At 38.0% G+C, this 11,413-nt stretch overlaps 1 protein-coding gene across 3 annotated transcripts in view; it reads right to left on the bottom strand.

Annotated features, from left to right (window-relative positions):
• Positions 1-248: 248 nt before the first annotated feature.
• Positions 249-11,413, bottom strand: part of Grp170 (hypoxia up-regulated Grp170 co-chaperone protein) — a 34,945-nt gene continuing 23,780 nt past the window's right edge. The window contains exons 15-16 of one of the 3 annotated variants that reach the window (XM_019042228.2): positions 6,649-6,861; positions 249-3,673 (exon numbers count right to left, since the gene is read on the bottom strand). In XM_019042228.2, the coding sequence (XP_018897773.2) occupies positions 3,642-3,673; positions 6,649-6,861 (245 nt within the window). In that variant the 3' untranslated portion in view covers positions 249-3,641. Of the gene's footprint in view, positions 3,674-4,557; positions 4,701-6,648; positions 6,862-11,413 lie in introns of those variants that run through there. The other 2 variants (XM_072297720.1, XM_072297719.1) reach the window with 2 other exon arrangements.

The following is an 11,413-nucleotide window of genomic DNA, read 5'->3' as shown; positions in this document are numbered from 1 at the left end:
TTTACCGAAAAATGCCTCGATTAACACTATTAACTCATGCAGGACTTGGAAATGTGGGTTTTGCTTGTTCTTGTTTGAACCATGGCGAATCAATTATGCAATACTTCAAAAGAATGGCGTAGCTACTGAATCAGTCAATTAAAATCAGTTCTCAGAGCAAAACCTGCCACGACTTCTAGCCAGAATAAATCAATCCAGCCAAAAATACAACAATATATATCTTGATGTATAATAAAGAACAAATGAAATTGGTAGCAAAAGAGTGGCCTTTAATTTAAAGTACTTAAAACATATTTCAATCACAAAAAACTTATAATACACAGGACACAGGTTCTCCCAACGAAGAGCTGCCAAGACATGCTTGAGTCTTAAGTAAAGATATTAAAAAATTTGCCTAGAAAAATTTACAATTCTACAACTACAGGAAAGTAATCCATAAAACAACTGAATGAACTAAAAATAAACAGGTTTATACAAAATTTTTGTTTACTTAGCAAACATAACAAAAATAAATCACAAGTTTTACCAGAAGAAAACCCTTAACTACCGATATCTAAAATCTTGTGTGGATCTATTATCATACTGCAGTTATACAATGAAAACTTGAATAATTTAACTAAACTGTCTTAGGCAACTAGGCATAGAAAATGTTTGCATGTCTCGCCCTCCCTCTCATCAAATTCGAAAAGTTCATAGATCAAAGTCAGTATCCCAAAGGGATCTGAATTGAGAAGAGCCCTCATGGTGGACTAGGAAGCCTCTTGAAATATTATCACACTGGGCCTCCGGACAAAGTATGGAGTCAGGTATTACACAACATGTTTCCTCTCCAAAATTAAACGAGTCCTGCGAAGAGGAGTCTGAAAGTAAATTTCTGAACGAGATATAAAAGTTCACTATTATCATTGGTTATGAGGTAAAAGTAGGAATGACATCATGTATATAATCTTACTTCCACTTGATCTGTGTTAGAGGATTATGTATGTGTTGATATCTCAATCAGGAGTTGATCTCTGAATGTCTCATAGTAGGAGCTCATTCTACGCAACATTTCGAACAGAATGCATGTAACAGTTCTTTCTGGTTCAGACCTTATCCAGAGGTCCATTAAATTCCATCAGCACTGCCTCAGTATTTGGGCATTATTGTTTTAAAAGTGACTGACTAACATCAGAGTGACACAAAACTTTCTTGAAAAGTATTATGCCTCCAATTTGAAGTTTCATCTCATTATGAGCTTGAAAGGGGGCAGGACCTTGCTTTTGTTTTCCAATGGAAGGTACAAAGGCTGTCGTGCAGTGGGCAAAGATGAGAATCAGTCTACTGCAAGTGATGGTGAGAAGTAAACAACTGCAAACTTATTAGTCCAAGTTCTCATTACTCCATGATGGAACTACTTCCAGTGCAAAATTATTTTATTTGGAGAAGTTATTTTCGATTGATCTACGATGAGAGAGAGCAGCAGGTCCAGTCCCGGCCAAACAGATCCTGCAACATCTCTGCTGTTGATCAAGAAACTTGGGTGAGGGAGCCTGATTTTCAAGGTTGACTCTATCACAAAAACACAAAGTCTATGAAAAGGGAGAGCAGGACAAATAGGAAACATTACACACATGCGTATCGATTGTGGGTGACAGGATCAAAATTTAATTTGAGTGCAATTTCCGTAGAACTATTTTCACCAGATCAAACTGTTTTAAATACCTAACTCATCTCCATTCATCAAAATTGGACGGCATGCATACACTTAAAGTAAACTGTAATACAATACAAACTGAAATTTATGTTGTGAGGGATCTTATTGATGATTAGACAATATTTTACAATTAGGAACTACAATTTCTGGCTTGATTCAGAATCAACGTAAGTACCATTAGTCCTATGCACCCAAGTTTTTTACCGTTGAGCCAGATATTGTAGTTTCTTATTACAAAATGCAGTCTAATCAGCTCTACATTACAGGAATCTTACCATGAGTAGAGCTAATCGTTCTGATTTACAATACAATTTTGTAACTAAATGCTACTTTGGTAAAATTCATTTTCAGTTATATACATTATCATATGCTAGACCAGTGGCTGATGCAATCAGTTTAATAATCTTATCTATTCATAGTAAACTAATGAGAGTTACCCTAAAAACCTAGAGCCTTCTTGCCAAGTCAATGACATTCAAAAAGTAACTTTTTACAGAATCTCTCCTAGCTTGAGAGAGCATACACTTTCTTGAAAATTTTCCGGATGATAGGTACAAAACTTAGGCTATGGCTCAAATTTTTAAACTGTTAGGTTCCCGGAAGCATGGGCTCAAAAGCTTAAAACCATGAACATTTTTTATTGGTTTCTTCACAGCTTGAAGGTCTTTAAAAACTGACTGGGGAAAACAGCTCGGAGTTTAGTCATCAAGTTCTTATCAATTTGGTCCGTCTTCCAGTCCTCAGCTTATTAAGATAAAAAATTAAACATTGAAAAGGCAAGAAAAAAATAAAAAATCCTATGAAATTGTGGGATGCTTTCTTTTTTTCTTAAATGAGGAAGAAGTCTATTATATGTTGGAAAACTTCTGCATTGTTGGTGACTCTTTCTAAATTCTCTGAAATTATCAGAAAAGGGTTTTACACTGGTTTTTAAAATGGATGTGAGACCACCTATTTCTGAACATTCCACAATTTGATCGAGTGAAAGCAGTCCTGGTGCAATTAAACTCTTAATTTTACAGCACTATCAAAATATACTTTTGACAAGTTTTATACGGTATACTCTTTTCAGTTCAATGTTTCACCACCTTAATTTCAGCCTTCAGAGAGTTAATTTGATTGAGCACAGCTGACTATCTATCTATCAGATAAAAATAAAGAAAAAAAAATCCTGCTTCAAAATTTCCCTTTGATGCATTTTGGGCATCAAAGCGCATCTTTTGAAACTTGCTCTTCATGTCTGAACAAACTAGGAAAAGAATGGACTAATTACCACATTGATGGCTAAACTCAAAAACCATTCGTATCCGTGGTGATTTTTCAAAATTTTAAGTTCCTAATTTACTTCACTGAAGGATTACGATTTAACTTTATGAAATTCTCACAGAATATTCTTTAAACAAAGAGAAAAAAAACCGGAAACTTTCCTGAGATAATGTTGATTAATAATTAATTTAAAAAATAAGATGAAGAGGAATTCTACATCATTGCAGATTGAGATACATTGTTTTTGAGTTTAGCCATTGATATCTTGATAGGTTTGAGGTAGCAAAACTCCTTCATGATATTTTCCGAGCTTATGAACTAAATGATTGCAATTTCTCACCGGGGTGGGAATATCGCAGAAGATAAAATGCACAAGCCTTCGTTTCAATCGAAAGCCATGTGGTTTTTCTTCTGCCTATTCCTTTCACAGTTATTTTAATTAGAGCGTTTTGAAGGTACCTATTGTTCCAGCCCATGGACAAAAATATACCTTGGCAGAAAATTAAATTGAATATTTTCCTCCTAGTCACAAAATTTTGAGATTGAATGGCATTCTATATATCTCAGTCATTAGAAACAGGACTATTTTGGCTCAGTAACTTCCTTCCGCATTCTCTGCAGCACTTCAAATGCATCGAGTGTTGGGATGAGATACTTTTTTGGCGTTGAAAACTGCTTCTTACAGCTCTGCATGTTTGGGAGGGTCTGAATCTGAAAGTGAAAATGAAAAAATACATGAAAAATATTTTACGAACATAAACAATTCTTGTTCCTCGAAATAAAAGAACTACACTTACCAGATTGTGTCACAGGGTTACAAGAATAGATGGGATGTGTACAGGGCAAAGAGGGCTATAGTTTCCTTCAAACCTTTTGAAAGAAGAGGCTAGAATATTAGCAAATTTCTTGACTTCCGCTCCTTCACTTTGTGGGTACTGGAACTGAAACGTCAATTTTAGCCCTTTCTCTTTTAGACCTCACATGCTGCCTGTGATACATTGACATTTCTGGTAATAATATAAAAATTTCGGATGCATTTTCTTAGCAGGAAAGGACCAAATGGACCATTAGACAACTTACGCATTCTGATACATATGTTCTCTTCAAAATTTAGTGTTGAAATCCATTTGCGCGATGAAAATTACAGAAATTGCCTCCTAACCAAGATATTGATGCTTTTATTTAGCACAGTTACGGAGAACTTGAAACTCCTACTCAATAGGAAAATAAGAGCCTGAATGAACTTTGTCATGCACAACAACAGTTTTGGCAGGGTTCTTAATTGAGCAGTGTTTCTGGCCTGCTCTATGTTGTTCAAAGTCTGAAAAGCGTCCAACAGCTGCGCCGAAGCATTTAGATTGAGGTTAGACTGTTAACCATATGATGTTAGGTTATGCATTATAAAGGCGTTATAGAAGCATATGCATCATAAAAGTGGAGAAACATCAAATTCGAACTGAGCTATGGCTACTGAAAAAGCAGTGTTACGAAGCAGTCCCAGCACCGGTTACCAATGTTATCGACACCACCAGAAATTAAGCAGTAAAACTGCATGATAAAACAGGCAAAAACATACGCAGGTAACTTTCGGTAACCGGTATGAGATCATGAGTGATGGGAGTGAAGTCGAGTTAAAGCAACAGGAATGTCAAGTGGATTGCTAAAGCGGCAAGTGAGGAGGCAAACCACGATGGCTTCGTATCTCCAGGAACCGACGTGAGTTTCACACGCATGGTTTCTGCAACATGTTTCAACCATTGGGTGAGCCAAACACACCCACACATACACACACACATACTCAAAAATTAGATGAAGCCCTAAGTAATGGAGGATCCACAATTCTGAGCCTCTAATGTCAGCAATGAGTTGTTCAATTTTCAATTTTTTCAGACAGCCTCTTTTCGAAGTTTTGAAAAAATTGAAGATTCAGATGATAATATCGAACAATGACCATTATCGAAGAACCAAAATTTGATGACGAGGAAAAATCTTAAAATATCACCTCAAGCATAAACACTAGGGCTGGTAGTTTCATGAGTATTGTCAGATTCTGTTTTCACGAGAAAGGGGCAGTTCAAATATTATATAAGTCACAGGATCTGAGCTTGGCTAATGGGGTCTTATAAAGGGAGGAGAGTGATCTGGTCCAGGCTAACATAAGCCTCTCTGCTTAAAATGAAAATATTTTCCGATAAAAATAACTTTTTCAGGAATTATTTATAAAAATTTTTTCTTTGCTTTTAGAAAAATTTGAGAGGGGGGGGGGGCAGGTAAGAGGTAGGCTGATGGGTGGCTTACAAGGGGGAAGGGGTCTTAAAAAGTCAGTCAAAATGGCTTGTACAATACTTGAACGGCCCCAAAGGAAGGAAAAACTGATGAGCTCGAGCAAGATATCGTTGTACAAAAGAGGTTTCTTTTTGAGATGGTGCAGTCAAACAAAAAGAAAAGTGTGCGACACGCTTAAAATTAGGGGTTAAATGTGGACATTCACAAGAGAAGCTGCTTCAGAGCCAAAATACTCAATATTAGGCTTTTAAAGCCACAGCTCAGAGGCTTTTTCCACAGACATTTTGACACAAAAAACACCTAGGTATACCGAAATCAAACAGGGTAATGACAATTTGAAATTTGCAGTTCAATAAAATAAAACCATTTTGAGTTTTAATTTGCCATATTCAGGGCTTCGTACTGTCCCACTTGAATGCAACTTAATGCTGTCTACTGACACAAAAATGAACCAAGTCGCTCACGACTAATTTTTTGGGACACTAGAATGTTTTGTATTGAAAACTCTAATTTCAGTTCTTCCATCTACGTTGGAAAAAATTGCTTCACTGTACAATTTGCCTTACTATGAGACTTCATAAATTGTGCTGGACTGTCCAGACTCTTTCCTACTCCCATCACAAACATGTCAAAAAAAACAAACAAATTTTACAGAAAAGTTTGAAGTTGCTATCAAATAAGGTAAAGTAAAAGTATTATAGTTGATGAGCCAACAAAAGAGTGACAGTTTTCTACTACACTCTTCTTTCTCAAGGATCAATTCAACGAAATTCCTAGAGACAATAGATAAAAACTACTTTGAGAACGGAGGAAAAATCGCTCAAAATCATTGCTTAACGCTTCAGTCAATACCCTTCTACCCCTGAAATGCTATCAAAAATCTCTACTCATACCCAATAGCATTGCGCAATTTAGGGATGACCCCATAGTTGTTCAAAAATTTCCCGTTTTTTTCTGAGGGAAGAAAAACGGATTTTTAGTTATTCGCTGTAACTCAAACTTTATCAAATTACACCATATTAGCTCTGATCTTAGTGATTAAAAGTTTCAAATATTTATTCTTGTATTTTCTACATTATCAGAAAGTTAATTCCATTTGTTCAAACTCGATTTAAAGCAGAGTATTTTAAACTCATTTGGAATAGAGGAAGAAGAAAAAAACCAATAAGGAATCAACATTAGACTTTTTCAGATTCACTGCTCAGACTCAAGAAAATTTGAATTACAAAAACAAATTCTATGTAATTGAATGACTAAGAAATCTTCGCACAGGTATTTAATTTTGAAGCTCATCTGCAGTTGGGTCAACTGCAAAGTTTTTCAAAAAGGTTACTTTGAAAGTTGAGAAAAGAAATCAGGAAAAAAACCGACATATTAATGACTTAAAATTAGCAGCTTACCGGGAGTTGACGGACTAGATTCTGCTTCAGGCGTGCTTGGTTCTGCCACCTTTTCTGGTTGTTCTTGCGGTGGCTGTTCAGGCTCTGATTCTGCAGGAGTCTCAACCTGTGGTTCCGTTTCGGGCACTGATTCGCCTGCCTCTTTGTCTGCGGTGCCTTTTTCGGATTTTGCTTGTTCTCCTTCTGTCTGTTTGCTCTTAGATCGCTTTTTGCCTGTGAGAGGAAAAATTTTCCTGATTAATTTTAAAGGACAAAACAGAATTGTTTTCAAACGTGAATGGATTAATTTCTGTGGAAGTTCACCGGACATCACCTTCAAGAGTTGGTTGCGGCTTCACTCACGAGTAGACTGATTAGGAGTTTTTTGTTAAATCTTTACTATTTGATATTTCAATCAAAATTTTTATTTCAAATGGTCAAAACTCCAATTTTTTTAATAGAATAAAGATTCTTTAAACTCTAATAGACCTTCTGCTAGGCATGCAAGACAGTGGCGTGGCGTGAATTGCGATGTATCAATTGTTCTGCCATTTATACGTATGGTAAAGAATTGATTATTAAGGTGTTCGCTGCAAGCACCCTGTTTATCGATCCTTTGTTATAGGTTTAAATGGCATAACAATCGATATATCGCAAAGCACGCCACGCCACTGATGCAAGAGTATTATCGGCTTCTCAATTTGGTTCAACAGCAAGCTATGCTGCTGTGTTATGGAAGAAAGCCCAATGAAAATTCGAGAATTTCCAAATTTCCCTGGTTAAAACCTGTATTTCTGAGAAAAGTTGGGCACTTCTTGTCTAGAGATTTTCAGATATTTTAGATTAAATTGCGAACACAATTGAACAAATGAAATTTTGGAGAACTTGAACTATTTGATTTGGAATTTATTACCTTTTATTTAACAGAAAATGGACAAAAGACAAATGAGGAGAGACGAAGATAATTTTTAGATTGAACTTTTGGAGATGATTTTTACAGACACATAAAAAGCTAGCTTGGAATTTTTATACTAAAGATTTTGTTTCCCTGGAGACGAAGGGGGACCCGCTTCATTCTGGCCCCCCTGAACTTCCCGGAAGTTCTGAACTGCAGACTCATGGTTGATCCTGATGAGGACCAGGGAAAATCCTTATCTCGTCGAAGATTGCCCTCTCTAGACGGTCGAGCAACCTGTTTCTTCTGAGCATGTTTCTGCACAAAGGACATCTCCTTCTCGAGTCGCGTCCTTGGCAAGCAGTACATTGTACGTGGTCGCGTTTACAACAACATGGCAATATGGAGAATTTTCAGAACGTTGAATTTAAGACGTATGTTGAATTTTTTTTAAAATTGAATTTTTTTTTAAAACGATGTTGTTTAGTAATAAAATGTGACATCGTCCCAACTTTTAGGGGGATCGTGTCCTGGCGGTACATAAACATATCTGGGATTTGGTTTCCCATAGAATTCTGCCATCGTTTTGGGTCTTGTTGAGGGGGTTGAATTTTGGGAGGATTTGGCCGAGGAAGGAGAAGTTGAATCGGGCGTTGCCGTGGGATTTTGAGATTGAGTGGGAGCAGGGATAGGATCTTGAACCGTAGTGGAGTTGTTGTTATTATCGGAATTTGAACCAGACATGTTCCTGAAAACAAGGATTAGTTGGTTAAATTCTCGGCAACCGGTAAAGGGAATAACTTCACTACTGGACGACGAAGTGTTCCACAAGCCGTGCGAACATCTACCACCCGAGTTTGGCCGTCTCTTCCAGGGTGCAGCTCAATAACTCGTCCCAATTTCCACCGTAAAGGAGGAGTAGAAGGATCGTGTAATACCACTAGTTGTCCTTCTTTCAGAGATTCCTCTTTCTCCCACCATTTTCCCCTTGGCAGCAAGGTATGCAGATACTCTATGTGCCACCTTCGCCAAAACTGTTGAGCCAATAACTCAGCCAAATGCCACCTTCTAAGAATAGGAGGATCATCTGGATCATATTGTTTATTGGGAAGCGCTACCAAAGGACGCCCAATCAGAAAATGACCCGGAGTGAGAGCTAAAAGATCCCTATGATCTGATGATAGAGCAGTCAAAGGTCTAGAATTTAAAACAGCTTCTATCCGTGCGATCAAAGTATTAAACTCTTCTTGAGTGAGAACATTTAGACCATACGTTCGTTTTAAGTGAAACTTGAAACTTTTCACCACTGCCTCCCAGATGCCTCCCAAATGAGGCCCCGTAGGGACATTGAGATGAAATTCAATTTTCTCCTTATGAGAAAACTGAATTAACTCAGAATTTGAAGGAGACAAGAGCCTTTGAAAAAGATTTACTGCTCCCTTAAAATTTGACGCCTGATCGCAATAGATATGTGCTGCCAAACCTCTTCTGGCCACAAATCTATGCAAGGCACCTATGAAAGCATTTGTTGAGAGATCACAGACTGATTCCAAATGCACTGCTTTCGTGCTCATGCAGACGAAAACACAAACATAGACAGGCATAACCCGAGCAAATCGAGAAAAGTGAACTTTGACATTGAAAAAACCGCAATAATCCAGACCGGTTTTATAGAAAGGTGGACTGGGTTGTACTCTGAATGATGGTAACGGTGCCATTTGTGGAAATTGATTTTTAGGATTAGCCCTGAAACACACCACACAACCGTCCACGATTGACTTGATTAAATTTCGCAGACCCAAAATCCAAAAACGTTGCACGATCAACGAAAATAAAAGTTGAGGAGGTGCGTGAAGATTGTCAATGTGGTAATGCTGAACCAATAATCTCACCACATGATGGTTAGAAGACAAAATAATCGGGTACCTCGATGACTCCGGTAATGAAGCATGTTCTAATCTCCCTCCGGCTCGAAGTAAACCTCTGTGATCCAAATAAGGATTCAATTTTTTAATCGCTTTGGATTTTGCAGACAACTTTTCTCCGGTCCGAACTTTGCGAATTTCTGAACTAAGAGTATCCCTTTGGATTAACTTGAGCAGCAGGAATTCTGCGTGCTCTATCTCTGAAAGAGATAAAAACCCTTTTTTGATGGGCTCGAGGTTTTTTGACACGAAATGTCTCGCCCCGAAACGCCATACATATGCTAGAGAGTGGACGACCTTTGTCCAGGAAGATAGACTTGGTAGACGAATAGAAGTTTGCAGAGAGGGGGCAGGGACAGAGACCTCCTCCTTCCCGACTTGAACTTTGAGAATTTGCCTGGGTGACTTCACATCAGGCAACGCCTTTAAAGAGGGGAGAATAAGATTTGAGACTGGCCAAGTCTCCTCTGGATCAGCCAGCCACGAAGGGCCTGACCACCAGAGCCGAAAAGTCGATAACTCCTCAGGGGAGAGTCCCCTTGTCGCACAGTCGGCGGGATTGTCACTCGATTTGACATGACGCCAGATGACTTGCGACGGAGTTTCATGAATAGACGTTACTCGATTTGCTACAAAGGTTTTTAGTCTATAAGTTGGAGTTTGAATCCAAGAAAGAACAATTGAAGAGTCAGTCCATGCAAAAACTTTATTGACCTCATAATGTTCCAGAGTAGTGGCATGACGACGCAATAACTCCATTCCCATATTTGCAGCTACTAGTTCTAATCTCGGTAAAGACACTTTCTTCAAAGGTGCTACCTTGGACTTAGCAATTATCAAATGAACCTGACCTTTATTTTCCGTTGAAGAAGGAGCAAAACGGAGATACAAAGCGCATGACGTTGCCATTTCACTTGCATCCGTGAAAATGTGTATTTGAGTAGGTTGCTTATGTCTATCTAAGAACCTTGGAATCGAAATATCTGAAAGTTTTGGAAGAGTTTGCGTAAATTGATGCCACCGATCTAGAACATCCTGAGGGAGAGAATCATCCCAATCTACTTTAAGAAGCCAGAGTTCTTGTAAGAAGACCTTGCCCTTCACAAAAACTGGCAACAGCCAACCGCAAGGGTCGAACACTGATGCGATTTGTGAAGCGATATCTCTCTTTGTTTTTGCTGGGGGAAAATCAGGAATTTTGTATGAAAATGTGTCCTTTATTGAAGACCAGATAATTCCTAAAAGTTTAAAATAAGGATTTTCCGGATTTCCTTTCGGCATTTCTAAATCTGCACTGGGGCGATCAGCTAAAATTGACGGGACATTAGAGGTCCATTTTCGCATATAAAAACCTCCCTCACTTAATAGAGCTATAATTTCCATTAATAAAGAGCGTGCTTCTTCTGGGCTTTGATCCCCATGCACTAAGTCATCCATAAATAAAGCGTCTGAAAGTGCCTTTGCAGCTCTCGGATACTTATGTCCATGATCTTTAATTAACTGTTTTATAGTTCTGATAGCTAAAAATGGAGACGAATTAATGCCGAAAGTAACCGTTGTTAGAGCATAAACTTGTAGAGGTAACCAGGGCTCAGCTCTCCAAAATATTAACTGATATTTATGGTCTGAAGGATGAAGAGGAATTTGTAAATACATTTGTTTAATATCCCCCGAAAAAACTACTGCATAACTACGAAATTTGATTAAAATATCCGTTATGTCCGATTGAAGAGCTGGTCCAGGTAATAAAATATCGTTCAAAGAAACACCATTACTGGTTTTCATCCCCGCGTTGAAAACTACTCGCAATTTCGTAGTTGTCGAGTCAGTTTTCAACACTCCATGATGTGGCAAGAAAAAGTGTTGAGAATTTTCTGGAGGAGGGTTGACCGGTTCCATAAAACCGTTATTAAGATATTCCTCCATAAATTTAGTGTACAATTTTTTCATTTCCGTGTCCCTTTGC

Source organism: Bemisia tabaci, chromosome 3, assembly GCF_918797505.1.
Source record: "Bemisia tabaci chromosome 3, PGI_BMITA_v3".
In the NCBI taxonomy this organism is placed as follows: Eukaryota; Metazoa; Arthropoda; class Insecta; order Hemiptera; family Aleyrodidae; genus Bemisia; species Bemisia tabaci.
This window is presented reverse-complemented; position numbering and strand designations above follow the sequence as displayed.